The 17,199-nt window shown below is 46.5% G+C and overlaps 1 protein-coding gene across 1 annotated transcript; it reads left to right on the top strand.

The window, feature by feature from the left end:
- Positions 1-2,347: 2,347 nt before the first annotated feature.
- On the top strand, positions 2,348-3,772 carry LOC116970067 (solute carrier family 43 member 3-like). The gene is made up of 3 exons (XM_033016801.1): positions 2,348-2,537; positions 2,890-3,013; positions 3,622-3,772. The coding sequence occupies exons 1-3, from the start codon at positions 2,374-2,376 to the stop codon at positions 3,745-3,747; spliced, it is 414 nt and encodes a 137-aa protein (XP_032872692.1). The 5' UTR covers positions 2,348-2,373; the 3' UTR covers positions 3,748-3,772.
- The last annotated feature ends 13,427 nt before the right edge of the window (positions 3,773-17,199 follow it).

The raw sequence follows: 17,199 nt of genomic DNA, 5'->3' as shown, positions 1-17,199 counted from the left end.
CCCCCCCCCTCTCCCTCTCACCCCTTGTCCCCCTCTCTCTCTCCCCTCCTCCCCTCCCCCCCCCTCCCTCCCCTAAACCCCCTCCCCTCCACACCCCCTACCCTCCCCCCCACCGCTCCCCACCTCACCCCCCTCTCAGCACCCCCTCTCTCCCCCTCACCCTCTCTCTCTCCTCCCCCACCTTTCCCCCCTCACCCACCCTCCCTCTTCTCCTCCTCTCCACCCCCCTATCCATCTTGCCCCTCTCTCTGTGTCTCTCTCTGTCTCTGCCCTTTCTCTCTCTGCCCTCACTCTCTAACCCCCCTCCCCCCCTCCCTCTGTAGATGTGACTGCAAGTTGGGGGCTATGCGTCAGTAGATAGGGTGGTTATGGGGTAAAAGGAGCAAATTAATAATATTAATATAATATCAAGGGGGGTAATTAGCGTGACTGCGGGGGGGGGGGGGGTAGTTAGTGTGTGTGACGCTGCATGCCGCCTCCCCCCCCCGCAACCGCACGTTGGGGGAACAGACCCAACGGGTCTGCACTTGGTCTAGTACTCTCCAGAATTTAGGAGATTGAGAGGGGATCTTATAGAAACTTACAAAATTCTTAAGGGGTTGGACAGGCTAGATGCAGGAAGATTGTTCCCGATGTTGGGGAAGTCCAGGACAAGGGGTCACAGCTTAAGGATAAGGGGGAAATCCTTTAAAACCGAGATGAGAAAAACTTTTTTCACACAGAGAGTGGTGAATCTCTGGAACTCTCTGCCACAGAGGGTAGTTGAGGCCAGTTCATTGGCTATATTTAAGAGGGAGTTAGATGTGGCCCTTGTGGCTAAGGGGATCAGAGGGTATGGAGAGAAGGCAGGTAAGGGATACTGAGTTGGATGATCAGCCATGATCATATTAAATGGCGGTGCAGGCTCGAAGGGCCGAATGGCCTACTCCTGCACATCATTTCTATGTTTCTATGATTTCAATAAGGCATTCGACAAGATTCCGCATGGTCGGCTGCTCTGAAGGTTAGATCCCTTGGGACGCAAGCAGAGATACCCGAATGGACATAACATTGGCTTCAGGCAACGAAGCAGAGGGTGTTTGTGGAAGGTTGCTCTTGGCACTGGAGGGCTGTATTTAGTAGTCCAAACATCTGAGGAATGCAGAGAAATGTAAGGTGTTGCATTTTAGGAGCGCTAACATGGGTAGGGCCAAAGATTATAGAGGAGGACCGACACAGTGAATTGGCCTTTATCGGTCATAGTACGTTGGGAGGTCGTGTTGCAGTTGGATAAGACGTATTGGCAACATTGTGTTCAGTTTTGGGCACCATGTAATAGGAAAGATGTCAAAGCGGAAATGGTGCAAAGAAGATTTGCGATGTTCACAGGACTCGAACGTCTGGTGTCTAGGGAGCTTTTGAATAGGCTAGGACTCTGTTCCTTGGTGCGCCTGATGACCAGGGGTGATCTTATAGAGGTGTACAAAATCATGAGAGGAATAGATTCGGTAGACACAAGATTTCTTGCCCAAAGGAGGGGAATCGGGGACCAGAGGCACAGATTTAAATTGAGGAATGACATATTTAATAGGTACCTGAGTGGTACCTTTTTCACACAAAACCTGGTGGGCGTATGGTACGAGGTAGTTGCAGGCACATGCTTTGCAAGTTGGTCAGCGCCTTTGGTGGGTGCTATTTGTATACAATGTATAAAATACAAATGTATAAAATACAAGCAAATAATCGCACTCTGCTTCGTCACATATGACAATAAAGTATTCCTTCCTATCGCATCGTGTAATAAATATTTAGACAGGTACATAGATAGGACAGGTTTATAGAGATATGGGCCAAGCGCAGACCGGTGGAACGAGTGTAGAATGGACATGTTAGTCGATCTGGGCAAGTTGGGCCGAAGGGCCTGTTACGACGCAGTGCTGAATCTGATACTTGGCATTCTGATGAGAAGTGGCGCTCTGTGCCGCCATATCCCCGCTTCCCCCTCACTACGGTGCCTGCACTGTTACAACAGTATTTTATCTCGCACCCTCGCTCAGCGCATGACGCACTCTTACATTTCCTCTCGCGGACTCTCAGGCCAAACGACGCATTGTCTAGCAGCTGATTATTAAACGGGCTCTGTCACTTCCGGCATTTGTGAGCCTGTCATTTTACAACAATATTTTCTCTCCAACCCTCATTTACGCATAGTCTCCCCCTCTCTGTCCATTTTGTTCCAAGCCCTTCGTTCTCCAGCGGGGAAGTCAACCCTTCCCACCCTCAGGGATAAACTCTCTGGATCGGGTAGGATATAGTGATACTGATGGGGAGCGCGGATCGTTAACGACGTTTCTCTTTTCCCCAGGCTCGGCTGTCTCTGAGAGACTGGCGGACATGCAATCGGCGGTGCTGTCTCTCGCCATTACCGTCACGTTATCTGTCGCCTTCACGGTGTGCGCCGCCATCCCCGTGTTGGAGGTTCAGTACCTGACCTTCATCCTGCTAACGGTCAACCGCGCCTTCCTGTACGGCGGACTCAGTGCGTTCATCGTCATTACGTAAGTGAACTCGTCACATGGGGGATGGACCAGGGTTTAGTTACCAAAGTCCGCAGCATTAGATCTGGATTTGGCGACCTTTAAGATGCTGAATCCACCTTGAGTAGACGGTGCAATGAAACCGGCTGTGGGCTGGGCGGGGAATGGGCAATCCAGGTGGGGGAGAGAGTGTTCCCTGGGCTTTGTCCAATCAACGAATAATGGAGGTGATACTCGGAAGCAATCAATATGTGAGATTGGGACTAGGCTCCTCTGGATCATAAAGACCAGCCTGTATCAGTTACCTCCATTGGTCGGATGATGCATTCGTGGGCACGATACAATACTTTGCATTAAACCTCTACTCTTGCAGGTTCCCTCTGGGTCACTTTGGGAAAACCTTGGGGATGACGCTGGCTCTGGCAGCCGTGGTGTCTCTGCTCCAGTATCCCTGTTTTATCCTCGTCAATGGACCCTTGCAGGGGAACCCTTTGTACGTAAGTATCAGATTGCTGAGGTTTCTGTGAAACCTGCGGAGACACCGGCGAAGTCTTCTACAAACAACAGACACAGCAGCAACAGTTATTGCTCGGTACTTTTAGGGTGGATGATAATGCTTGGAAGAGGAGTGTAGAGGAAATAACTGGGCGGGGTGCAGCGGGGCTACTGGAGGAGCGGTGCTTGCCCTTAAATACAGACGCTGCCGGGGAGATGAGACAGAGGTGACGAACAGAGTGAAAGATCAAAAGAAAATAGGGAGCAAATGAGGTGAAACGAGATGAGGATCGGTGGCCTAAACGCCACAGGCTCTTGGCGGTTGGATGTAGAAACAGCGTTAGGCCGGGAAACGTTTGCCCAGAGACTGCGTGGCCCTGCTTGATGGAGACGGAGTCTTTGTAGGAAAATAATTGAAATAACCAGTCGTGTGCTGACGTGGGAACGGGACGGGGAATGGGATGGGTAGGGAGTTATTCTAATTGTCTGCACGGAGCAGATGGTCCCACTGACTATCTTTCTGTTCCCACGAATTATTCGTTGCTGCATCGGGGCAGTCACTTCGCAAAAACTAATCTCTCTCCACGTCTTCATTTCCATTACAACACAGTTAAACATCGCACTCATCGCACTGGTAACATTGAGTTATGTCCATCCAATCAATGTGTATTTCTACTGCCGACGGGAAACCCGCAGACGGATACTCGAAGCTACACCAGTTCCTGCCCAACAATGATGGATATCTGATCCGGACAGGGCGGTGCAGGGCGTTTGTTGTTGTTTACTTTGTGAGATCGTCTGCAGTCGCTACTTGATACTTCCAGAGATACTTCATTCCTAACAATAATTAATCACTGTACACATAGGGCCGCGTTCTCGGTTTGTTCCGTGGACAATCGCTTTCATTTTATAATATTTAAATCTTGATCCATTGGACAATGGCTGCACGATATCTCGTCTATCATTCCCATACATATCATGATTTTGCAAAACTGTATCTGATCAAGCAACCATCGAAAACGAAAAACTGAACCCGCTTTTTAAATTCAATGCAGATAATATATGCCCTTCCTCCTTTGAATAATTTAGGTAAAGTCCTTTTTTTAGCATCATCAATCCATTCCATCTTATCTGAGATGTCAAGCCCAAAATGAACTCGATGCTATTAACTATGATTGAAACATGTATTTAGGGACAGGGTATCTTCCTAGTTCTTTTAGGCTATATCTCTTTTCAGAAATTCCGAGTCCCCAAACTGCTCCACCATTTCAATCATTTATCCACCTGTATTCCCAAATCTCTCTATAGGTGTGGCCTATTTAGAAATGTGACTTCGTTTATATCGCATCTTCACTGTCCCAAATACTTACTCTGAGTATGAAACGTGATCTGTCAAAGTTTCGCCCATTCAAATATCTGTTACTGCATCTCAAAATAATGTGCCACCTACACGACTACTGCCACATCATTATTGAATTAAATATTACTGGTACCGCTTCCTGAGAAACTCTGTGGGATATTTTTTTTCATGCTAAAATAATTCAACTTTTCAAGACTGCATTATTCCACTAAATTCCATTTCTTCTAATCCTGATGCAAGCAATTGCTATCTTCCGTCACAAAAAAAATAATCAATCACGTTAGTTAGAAAGGATAGGTCTTCTATAATTAACCAAAGTGGTTGAGTAATCAGTCGGTCAAGCACGTTTCTGAAAAGCATGGATTAGTGACGTTTCAGGTCGTGACACTTCTTCAGACTGTTTATAATACGTGGGATCAAGAGTAAAGGGAGGTGGTGGCAAGAAAAAGCCTGACAAGTGATGAGTTGATGCGGGTGAAGTGTGGGGTGTTTGATTGGAAGAAAGTTGGAAAAGGACCAAGAGAAAAAAAGGTGTGAGATCAGAATAGAAGACGTATGACATTTGAAATTAGAGGATGTCATATAGGTGGCAGAGGCCAGGGAGAATGGTGAAGAGCAAAATAGATGCCCATCCTGTTGGGATAGAGCATGGTTAAAGGAGGAGAGGGGGTGTTTGTAGGTTAGTTATCAAATTTGGATAGTTGTGAGCTACCCAAGCGGAACATAATTGCAATTGTAATTCATTGTAACTCATTTATTTATTAGCCACATATGTAAACATACAAGGAATTTGATTTGCCAAGAGCCAAAAAAAAAGCAACATAGAAACATAAAAACATAGAAAATAGGTGCAGGAGTAGGCCATTCGGCCCTTCGAGCCTGCACCGCCATTCAATATGATCATGGCTGATCATCCAACTCAGTATCCTGTACCTGCCTTCTCTCCATACCCCCTGATCCCTTTAGCCACCAGGGCCACATCCAACTCCCTCTTAAATATAGCAGCAAAATATAGCAAACATATAGCAAATATATATCAAATATAGCAAAAACATAGCAACAAAATACATAACCACATAAAAATTAAACATAGACCTAAACAGCCACCACAACGGCATAAGCAGAGACCCACGGCCATTAGTTCAATGTCTGCGCTATCGGCACACCTTCAGAGTTGTACCAACCGCTATCACTCTCTCTGCAGTCCCTGTCCACCCAAACAGACAGAAAGCTGTACACCCTCGCACTAAACTCTGGGATGTCTTCATGGAGCAATGTCCCGCAAAACACCGAAATTACTGCACTCACGGCACTCTCTACGAGTCCTCACCAGAGCAGGCAGCATGGCCATCTTGTTTTTCTGCGACCTCACATCCCCCACTGTAATGGAAGGCAAATAACTTGTACCTTCCCCACTGTGATGGAAAGCACACAACTCAGCCACCAATCACGACATCCGGAGGCTGCAGCGAATCGGTCGATCAGCTGAGAAGGTTATTGGCTGCAACCTCCCCTCCATTGATGAACTGTACACTTCAAGGGCCAGGAAGCGAGCGGGTAAGATCATCTCTGACCCGTCTCACCCAGGCCACAAACTCTTTAAATCAATTCCGTCTGGAATGCGACTCCGGATTGTCAAAACTGCCACAGCCAGACCTAAAAACAGTTTCCCCCCACGAATAGTAGCTCTACTCAACAACCAAATATCTGTAGCCTGCTTTTGCTGTGGTATTTTATTGAATTCGCATGTTTAATCGATAATGTTTGATTATTAATGTTTAATGTTTTATGTGTCATTCCTAACAGTCACTGTATGTCATGTTGTCGCTTTCGAGCAAAACACCAAGGCAAATTCCTTGTATGTGAATACTTGGCCAATAAACTTATTCATTCATTCATTGCTATCCACTGTGGGGGGATGATTTTTTTGTCTAATTTAATTTTGTAAGTCTGTGTCCAAGATGGCTGCCGTGAAGAGAGAGTGGACGCTGGCGCGCTTTGGCTGCCGCTGCTCTCTCTTTATACTGTGTTTTTGATTTTCTGTTTTTTGGATTTAATTCTGTTTTTAATTGGTGTCTCTGTGATGTCTTTATTACTTATTTTATTCTGATTATATGTTTTTATTCCTATTTATCTATGTAAGGTGTCCTTGAGATGTCTGAAAGGCGCCCATTAAATAAAATTTATTATTATTATTATTCATTCATTCAATCATTCATTCATTCATTCATTCATTCATTCATTCATTCATTCATTCATTCATTCATTCATTCATTCATTCATTCATTCATTTATTCATTATTTCCTCCTTTTATTTCCCGCCGTTGGGGCGATCGAAACTTCCATAGTCGGGACAAACAAAAGGACGGCCAGCTCTACTCAACAACCAATGTATTTTAGGTACACAAAATTGCTGGGGAAACTCAGCGGGTGCAGCAGCATCTATGGAGCGAAGGAAATAGGCGACGTTTCGGGCCGAAACCCTTCTTCAGACTGATGGGGGGTGGGAGAAAGAAGGAAAAGGGGAGGAGCCCGAGGGCGGGCGGATGGGAGGGTGGGAGGAGACAGCTAGAGGGTTAAGGAAGGGGAGGAGACAGCAAGGGCTAGCAAAATTGAGAGAATTCAAAGTTAATGCCATAGGGACGCAAGGTCCCCAGACGGAATATGAGGTGCTGTTCCTCCAATTTCCGCTGTTGCTCACTCTGGCAATGGAGGAGACCCAGGACAGAGAGGTCGGATTGGGAATGGGAGGGGGAGTTGAAGTGCTGAGCCACCGGGAGTTCAGGTAGGTTATTGCGGACTGAGCGGAGGTGTTCGGCGAAACGATCGCCCAACCTACGCTTGGTCTCCCCGATGTAAATCAGCTGACATCTAGAGCAGCGGATGCAGTAGATGAGGTTGGAGGAGATACAGGTGAACCTTTGTCGCACCTGGAACGACTGCTTGGGTCCTTGAATGGAGTCGAGGGGGGAGGTGAAGGGACAGGTGTTGCATTTCTTGCGGTTGCAACGGAAAGTGCCCGGGGAGGGGGTGGTGCGGGAGGGAAGGGAAGAATTGACGAGGGAGTTGAGGAGGGAGCGGTCTTTGCGGAAGGCAGACATGGGGGGAGATGGGAAGATGTGGCGAGTGGTGGGGTCACGTTGGAGGTGGCGGAAATGGCGGAGGATTATGTGTTGTATTTGGCGGCTAGTGGGGTGAAAGGTGAGGACCAGAGGGACTCTGCCCTTGTTGCGAGTGCGGGGATGGGGAGAGAGAGCAGTGTTACGGGGTATGGATGAGACCCTGGTGTGAGCCTCATCTATGGTGGCGGAGGGGAATCCCCGTTCCCTGAAGAACGAGGACATTTCCGATGCCCTGGTGTGGAATGTCTCATCCTGGGAACAGATGCGGCGTAGGCGGAGGAATTGGGAGTAGGGGATGGAGTCTTTACAGGGGGCAGGGTGGGAAGACGTGTAGTCCAGATAGCCATGTGAGTCAGTGGGTTTGTAATGTATGTCGGTCAGGAGTCTGTCCCCTGCGATGGAGATGGTGAGTTCAGGGAATGGTAGGGAAGTGTCGGAAATCGTCCAGGTGTATTGGAGTGCCGGATGGAAGTTGGTGGTGAAGTGGATGAAGTCAGTCAGTTGTGTGTAGGTGCAGGAGGTGGCCCCATCCCCGACCTCTATCTCCGTTACATTGACGACTGCTTTGGGGCCACCTCCTGCACCTACACACAACTGACTGACTTCATCCACTTCACCACCAACTTCCATCCGGCACTCCAATACACCTGGACGATTTCCGACACTTCCCTACCATTCCTTGACCTCACCATCTCCATCGCAGGGGACAGACTCCTGACCGACATACATTACAAACCCACTGACTCACATGGCTATCTGGACTACACGTCTTCCCACCCTGCCCGCTGTAAAGGCTCCATCCCCTACTCCCAATTCCTCCGCCTACGCCGCATCTGTTCCCAGAATGAGACATTCCACACCAGGGCATCGGAAATGTCCTCGTTCTTCAGGGAACGGGGATTCCCCTCCGCCACCATAGATGAGGCTCACACCAGGGTCTCATCCATACCCCGTAACACTGCTCTCTCTCCCCATCCCCGCACTCGCAACAAGGGCAGAGTCCCTCTGGTCCTCACCTTTCACCCCACTAGCCGCCAAATACAATACATAATCCTCCGCCATTTCCGCCACCTCCAACGTGACCCCACGACTCGCCACATCTTCCCATCTCCCCCCATGTCTGCCTTCCGCAAAGACCGCTCCCTCCGCAACTCCCTCGTCAATTCTTCTCTTCCCTCCCGCACCACCCCCTCCCCGGGCACTTTCCGTTGCAACCGCAAGAATTGCAACACCTGTCCCTTCACCTCCCCCCTCGACTCCATTCAAGGACCCAAGCAGTCGTTCCAGGTGCGACAAAGGTTCACCTGTATCTCCTCCAACCTCATCTACTGCATCCGCTGCTCTAGATGTCAGCTGATTTACATCGGGGAGACCAAGCGTAGGTTGGGCGATCGTTTCGCCGAACACCTCCGCTCAGTCCGCAATAACCTACCTGAACTCCCGGTGGCTCAGCACTTCAACTCCCCCTCCCATTCCCAATCCGACCTCTCTGTCCTGGGTCTCCTCCATTGCCAGAGTGAGCAACAGCGGAAATTTGAGGAACAGCACCTCATATTCCGTCTGGGGACCTTGCGTCCCTATGGCATTAACATTGAATTCTCCCAATTTTGCTAGCCCTTGCTGTCTCCTCCCCTTCCTTAACCCTCTAGCTGTCTCCTCCCACCCTCCCATCCGCCCGCCCTCGGGCTCCTCCCCTTTTCCTTCTTTCTCCCACCCCCCATCAGTCTGAAGAAGGGTTTCGGCCCGAAACGTCGCCTATTTCCTTCGCTCCATAGATGCTGCTGCACCCGCTGAGTTTCCCCAGCAATTTTGTAACCTTCGATATTCCAGCATCTGCAGTTCCCTTTTGAACCAATGTATTTTGTTGCTTTATTGTATGGCTGTTGGCAAATCAAATGATTGTATGTTTACATACTTGGCTAATAAATAAATGAATTACAATGTATTACAATTACAATTTAATTGTAATTGTAATTGTAATACATTGTAATTCATTTATTTATTAGCCAAGTATGTAAACATACAGGAATTTGATTTGCCAACAGCCATACAATAAAGCAACAAAATACATAACCACATAAAAATTAAACATTAACTTAAACAGCCACCACACCGACGTGTGAGAACCCCCCGGGCACACAGCATAAGCGGCGACCCACAGTTCAACATTTGGTTAACTTACGCTTCACTCCAACAGGGACGTCCATATCCGGAGCTCACCTTGTTCTTCTTTTGCTGTTTTGGTCTGTGTTTACTTGTATGTTTTTAGTGTACTTTTATTTTTTGTATTGTGTGGGGGTGGGGGTGGGGGAAACCTTTTTTTAAAATCTCTTTCCGCGACGGAGATGCGACTTTTTCCATCGTATCTCCGTCTGCACTGCGGTTTTGACATCGTGGAGCTGGCGGTCCCTTTGTTTGGGATCGACTGTGGGAGCTCCATCCGCAGGAGCTTCGACCGCCCCGGTGCGGGAGCTTCGATCGCCGACTGTTGGAGCTTCGATCACACCGACTGCGGAAGTTTCGATTGCCCCGACGGCGGGAGAAAAGGAGGCAAGAAGGAATAAGTTATTTGCCTTCCACCACAGAGGGGAATGTGAGGTAGCCTAAAAAATAATATGGACGTGCTGCCTGCACTGGTGAGGACTCGGAGGGTTTGCCGTGTGCGCAGTGATCTCGGTGTTTTGCGGGGACATTGCTCCATGAAGACATCCCGCAGTCCAGTGCGAGGGTGTACAGCTTTCTGACTGTTCGGGTGGACAGGGACTGCAGAGAGAATAATAGCGGTGGGTGCAACTCTGGTCTCATCACGATGAAGGAGCGTGTGTGTGACTCGGACATTAAGAGCTAAATCTAACTTTCTCTTGCAAACAACAACTGTAAATAAGCAATCTACACAATCTGAAGTTCAAGATCATCTTTGATCAGTACCCATATATAACGAAATGAAGAAATGAAGATGGCCGACTGTTGATCACGGTCACGTTCTCGCGGCTGGCGGCAAATTCAAACTTGCGTCCTTAGTGCCCGAAAAAAAAAAAAACTTACTTACCCCTGCGAGGAGCGGGCGAATGTCACCTCGAAGTTGCTGCAGGAAGAAAACCTTGGTCCTTAACGGCAGCGCAGTGCCGGGAGAGAGTCGCAGTCCAGGCCCGGTGGAAGGGGCACAAAGTTCAGCGGGCGGGGAGCAGCCGGAGCCGAGGTCCGAGACGGGCCCGACCTGGGCCGGGGGGCAGTGGTGCTTGGAGTCGGGCAGCGGAGCCCGGAGCTGGGAACAGCGGAGACCCGGAGCGTGGAGCAATGAAGACCCGGAGCTTGGAGCCGGGCAGCAGGCAGCGTGCGGCAGAGTTTGGTGCTGGGCAAGAGGCAACGGAAGAGCCGGTGCATCGGCCACGGGCAACCGGCAGGTGAAGATGGCGGGCATTGCACCTCGTCTTGGCAGGTCTAGAGTGAAGCCTGATATCTACAAGACTGTTGACGGTAAGGTTATTGTTGAGGACGAGTTACTTAATTTTCTTGCTGTAAAGATTAAGACATTAAGCCAGGATGAGATCGTCCTTCTGGCTGCAAACGCCTTTGATTCTGAGTGGATAGAGTCCTCGAAGAAAGTTCTGTTTGAACTCTGCCCCACTACACAGCGGAATGTTTCCCATAAAGGGGCACAGAAAGACGTTATCAACATAAATAGTTGCCTTAAAGTAATGAATGAGTGTGGGGAGAATACTCCTAGATTTGTCTCTCACTACTTGGATGAACTGCCGCCGGTGACATTTTCTAACATGGATGTCTCGAGCCTATTTGGGAGAATGAAGCAGCTGTACGCTGAGGTCTGTTCAATGAAGCACGTCATGCAGCTACAGGCTGATGTAAGCGAAGATTATCGTGCCATCACAGTGGAAATTGATCGCCGAGTGGGTGCATTGGAGCGCACCTTGATCACTGCTCCAGTGTGTGCATTGGAGCGCACCACTGACCTGACTCGGGGCGGTGGTCCGGATGCATTGGCGGCGTTGGATGGAGCCATTGGCATGGCAGATACAGCACTGGGAGCTGCACCGGCAGGAGCCTCTGGCTTAGTTGTCGGAGTGAGGGCTGCGGCGGAGGGCCTTGCATTAAACGTGGAGAATAGTCCCAGTGGTCTAACGTTGCAAGACTCTCCAAAGTGGAGTCATGTTGTGAAAAAGGGTCGACGTCATGCTCCAGACTACACTGTTGGTAAGCCAAAATTGTCCACCGGGCAGAGGAAGAAATCTAGTAACGCTATGCCTATTATTGGTACCGGAGCTATGGGCAACATCAAAATGATTAAGACTAAGCTGGTGAGTGTTTTTGCCTCCAAGTTTTCACCGGATCTAGACGTCAGAACTTTATCTGTCTATCTTAATGAAAAACTTGGCCGTGAGGTTACCTGTCAAAAGATTGACACTGTACACAGTAGATACAGTTCATTTAAAGTATCTGCGGAATGCTATGAGGTAGGCGAAATGTACAATCCGGAGCTCTGGCCAGAAGGGGCATTTGTTCGGCGCTATTACGAGCCGCGCAGGGTTGGAGTCATCGGATCAAGCACCGAGCATGCCGCGGGGGGGGGGGGGGGGGATTAGTATACCTGCTGGTGCTAGGGGCACTCACTCGTCTCGCTAAATGAACATTCGGGTACTATCGTACAATTGTCGTGGCCTGCGTTTGGGCCAGAGCGCAGGGGATAAAGCTCGCCGCTCAGTTGTTGACAACCTCCTGGAGAACTGTGACATACTATGTATGCGAGAGACATTCTTAGCGAAGCAAGACTTGGACAAACTCAATTCTCTCAATGACAACTTTCATGGGGCTGGGGAGTCTACAACTGACCTTGGCATGGGAATAGTCAGAGGTAGGATACCAGGTGGTGTGGCTATTCTATGGAACAAGAAGCTTGACTCATCAGTAAGTGTGATTCGGCTTGATGTTGACTGGTGCATTGCCATACACTTTACTCACAACGACAAGGAATTTGTTATCCTGAATGTAAATACACCCTATGAATGCCATCAGAATGAGGATGAATATTTAAATAGACTTGCTTTCATCTATTCTTTCATTCAAAACAATAATTATTGTAGTGTATATGTCATTGGGGATATGAATGCAGATATCTCAGATAGGAACTCATTATTTACCAATCATATGGCTCAGTTCTGTCAAGATAATAATTTAATATTGTCAAGCAAAGTGCTTTTACCTACAGATAGCTATACTTATATTAGTGAGGCCTGGCACACCACATCATGGCTGGACCACTGTATTAGTACAGCTGATGCACATGCCTCATTGGGGTGTATGAGCATTCTGTACGGGGCAGCAATGACTGATCATATACCTGTTGCTATGACAATAAATGTTGAATACATACCTGTGGTATCCAGAGATAGAAATAGCTTTAATACAGAAAAACTGGATTGGTCAACGCTTACAAAGGATGACATCCTAGCCTATTATGCCCATACAGATAAATCCTTAAGCAATATTAATCTACCTAAAGATGCAATAATATGTAGTAATGTTAATTGTAAAGATATGAAGCATAGGAGAGATAGCTGCACCATGTATAATGATATAGTAAGCGCCTTATATGTAGGCAGTAAGCCCTATTGCAAGCATAAAAATAAGACACATAACATCAGACCTGGCTGGAATAAGTATGTAGTTGAGTGTCATACTGAAGCCCGTGAAGCCACCAAATCATGGGCTATGGCAGGTAGACCCAGACAGGGGCCTGTGTTTGAGCACAAGAAGCTCACTAATGCAAGGTATAAGTATGCTGTTCGCTTCATCTGTAAAAATGAGCAAGCTATGAGGGCTGATTCCATGGCTAAGAAGCTCCTAAGTAACAATGCTATAGATTTTTGGAAGGAAGTGAGAGCTCTTAGCAGTTGCAAAACATCTCTACCATGTACTGTAGCTGGGATCTCCGGAACAGCTAATATCGCGGAGTTATGGCGACAACATTATAGCACTTTATTCAACTGTGTCCAAGGTGACTTGTATAGGGTGGACAATATTGAGAGTAATGACTCGATGGTGATTATGTCACATGAGGTGTATCATGCCATGAACAAGCTGTCCAACAACAAAGCAAGTGGCTTGGATCATATCTCTGCTGAACATCTTAAGTATGCGAGTATGAGGATAGCTCCTCTCCTAGCTATTTGTTTTACTGGCTCTATGATTCATAGCTTGTTACCAGACTCAATGTTGTCTGTCCTGTTAGTGCCGGTCATTAAGGACAAAGCTGGTAAAGTAGGCAGCCTAAATAATTGCAGGCCCATAGCTTTAGCCAGCATATTGTCAAAAGTTTTAGAAAGAGTTCTGCTGGATAGAATAAATGAGTTTGTTAACTCCACAGATAACCAGTTTGGCTTTAAAGCTAAACATGGCACTGACTTATGCATATATGCCCTAAAGGAGATTGTAAACAAATATAGAGGCAAAAACTCTTCAATCCTTATGTGCTTTATTGATGCTTCCAAAGCCTTTGACCGTGTTAATCACAGAAAGCTGTTTGGTAAAATGAATTCTAACAATGAATACATTGTTAGAATTCTGGCCTACTGGTATGCCCACCAGACTATGCAAATAAAATGGGGCAATAGGGTCTCAGCCCCATTTGGGGTTAGCAATGGTGTTAGACAAGGGGGAATTTTGTCCTCAGTCCTTTTTAATCTATATATTGATGATCTGTCTAAACAATTGAAAGCCTGTAACACTGGGTGCGTGATTGGTAATATTTTATGTATGAACCACATTATGTATGCAGATGATCTTGTGGTCTTTAGTCCATCTAGCGCTGGTCTCCAGCAGCTCCTTACTATATGTTCTGTGTATCGTGTGGAACATGACATTAAATATAATGCTAGTAAGAGTGCTGTTATGATCTGTAGAACCAAAGAGGATAAATGTCTAAACTATCCTGATTTTAAATTGTCTGACAATAATCTCAGTGTCTGTAATAAGATAAAATATCTAGGGCATATTATTACAGAACAAATGACAGATGATGAGGATATTTATAGGCAACGACGCATGCTGTATGTACAGGCGAATATTCTCTTGCGTAAATTTGGTGCGTGTGCAGATGTGGTGAAGATGTCGCTATTTAGAGCGTACTGCGCACCACTCTACACTGCGCACCTGTGGTCGAACTATTTAAAGACTAGTATGCAGAGACTAAAGGTGGCATATAACGATGCCATGAGAACACTGCTAAGGCAACCTAGATAGTGTAGTGCCAGTAATATGTTTGTGGCTGCAGAAGTCAGTACTTTAGAAGCTATCCTAAGACACCACATGCATAAATTCATTTGCAGGATAAATGACTCTAAAAATGTGCTTATTGTGGCCTTGTCAAACATAAGGGTTAGCACTACACGCTACGAATCCCAGCTGTGGAGACACTGATATCGTTGTCTCGTTGTAGGACATTGATCATCTTTTCATTTGGATTTTTAACTTATGTATTGTGTTTTGTTTTTTTTGTTTTAAAAAATAAATATAAATTATGATGTTTTTATAAGTGATATACCAAGATTTTATATGTATTTATGATATTTGATATGCAATGCATTTTTAATGTAATGTTGCCCTTTGTCTGGACCTTGAGTCCCTAATAAAGTTTATTATTATTATTATTATTATTATTATTATTATTATTATTATTATTATTATTATTATTATTATTATTATTATTATTATTATTATTATTATTATTATTATTATTATTATTATTATTATTATTATTATTATTATTATTATTATTATTATTATTATAACGGTACAGCAGGTCGTTAGTTGTTAGTTCACCGTTACCGCTTCCAAGACTGACCAGTGTAGGAAGTGGGTGTTAGTATGAACCATATAGTAAGGTGGGGTTAGTGATGCTATTTCTACTATTTACATGCAATAACCAATCTACAACAACCTTTATCTCAATATCAGTAAGACAAAGGAGGTAATGGTTGATTTCCGGAAGTGAAACCGTACGCATAACCCGGTATAAATTGACGGCGCCGAAAGGGAGATTGGCTGAAATAGATATGGCTAAAAGCTATCGCTTCCGAGGAGTAAATATCGCCAGCTACTTGTCTTGGTCCACCGACATCGAAACAATGGTCAAGAAAGCACTCCAACGCCACTACTTCCTCATGTGCTGAACTACTCTCACCAGTCTCTACAGATGCGTCGTACAACAACTTTTATCGGGATGCATCACAGCTCGGTTTGGGAACAACTCCATCCAAGACCGCAATAAATTGCAGAGAATTTGGACGCAACCCACACCATTACACAAAACAACCTCCCTTCCATTGACTCCATTTAAACTTCCTGCTCCCTCGGTAAAGCTACCGGCATAATCATGGTCGAATCGCACCTCGCTCGCTCCCTCTTTTCTCCTCTCCCATCGGGCAAGAGGCACAGAAGTGTGACAACGCGCACCTCCAGATTCATGGACAGTTTCTTCCCAGCTGTTATCAGGCAACTTGCTCGTCGTATCAACAACTAGAGAATGGTCCTGACCTACTATCCATCACACTGGAAACCTTTGGGCTGTCTGGAATCGGACTTTACTGCACTTTATCTTGGACTACACGATATTCCCTTCATCATGTATCTATTCACTGCGGATGGCTCGATTGTAATCATGAATTGTCTTTCCATTGACTGATTAGCGCGCAACAAATGCATTTACTTTACCTCTGTACACGTGACAATAAACTAATCTAAACTAAGCTAAACTAAACTAAACTAAACTATACTAAACTAAACAAACTAAACAAACTAAACATTATCCCGGCGACGGCGGGTCCTCCGAGTCCTTCAGCCCCCCCCCCCCCCCCCCCCCCACGCTTCAAAGGCGAACAAATTTATGGATTAATTGGCTTCTGGGAGCTGTAAATTGTCCCTAGTATACAGGATAGTGGCAGTGTACAAGTTGATCACTAGTAGGTCAGGGCGCAGTGGGCCGAATGGCCTGTTTCCACGTGTATCTCTGAAATAAATTAAAGTACAGTGAGACGGGAGAGATTGACGAGGGGCCACAGGGCATTTCTTCACTCAGGGCATAAATATGGAATGAGCTCCCAATGACGCGGTACACTTTTGACTTTAAAAATAGATTTGAGCAGATATATGGATGGGAAAAGTTTAGAAGTATACTCGCACAATATGCACACCTGGTCGGCATGGGCGGTACCTGAAATCCCTCAACTCACTCGAGAATCGCATTTCTAATCTTTCTCGAGTGTTTGCACAGACTGCGAACTGTCTACCTCCGAGCACCCGTGGACATGTCCGGCTGCACAGTGGTGCAGCTGTATAGTTGCTGCCTTTCAGCGCCTGGGACCCGGATTTGATGCAGACTAGGGTGCTGTCTGTACAGAGGACTGCTTTTCAAGAAGTAGGATGAAATAATATTTATCCAGATATCTGTGGAAGCTCGCGCGGTTTTCCTACAGATCAGTCGATAGACTGCCTCTGTAATGGAGAAAGACACAAAGAAAGGGGAGGGAGCTGTCAGAGAGCGTCCAGTTGAAGGCGTGGGCAGGGTGAACCTGAATGGTAAATTGTGTATGGGTGCAGGAGGAAACACCAATTTAGCCGTCAATGTAGCGGATAAAGAGTTGTGAGATGGTCTCAGTGTATGTTTAGAGCAAGGAATGTTCGGTGTAGCCAA

This window comes from Amblyraja radiata, unplaced genomic scaffold (genome assembly GCF_010909765.2).
Source record: "Amblyraja radiata isolate CabotCenter1 unplaced genomic scaffold, sAmbRad1.1.pri scaffold_501_ctg1, whole genome shotgun sequence".
In the NCBI taxonomy this organism is placed as follows: Eukaryota; Metazoa; Chordata; class Chondrichthyes; order Rajiformes; family Rajidae; genus Amblyraja; species Amblyraja radiata.
Note: the sequence above shows the minus strand (reverse complement) of the source record. Positions and strands in the feature narration are given on the sequence as shown.

Coding starts and splice junctions, on each gene's coding strand:
- LOC116970067 (XM_033016801.1), top strand. CDS start 2,374: ATGCAATCGGCGGTGCTGTCTCTCGCCATTACCGTCACGTTATCTGTC. Junction 2,538..2,889: donor AGTGCGTTCATCGTCATTAC/GTAAGTGAACTC, acceptor CTACTCTTGCAG/GTTCCCTCTGGGTCACTTTG. Junction 3,014..3,621: donor TGCAGGGGAACCCTTTGTAC/GTAAGTATCAGA, acceptor ATTACAACACAG/TTAAACATCGCACTCATCGC.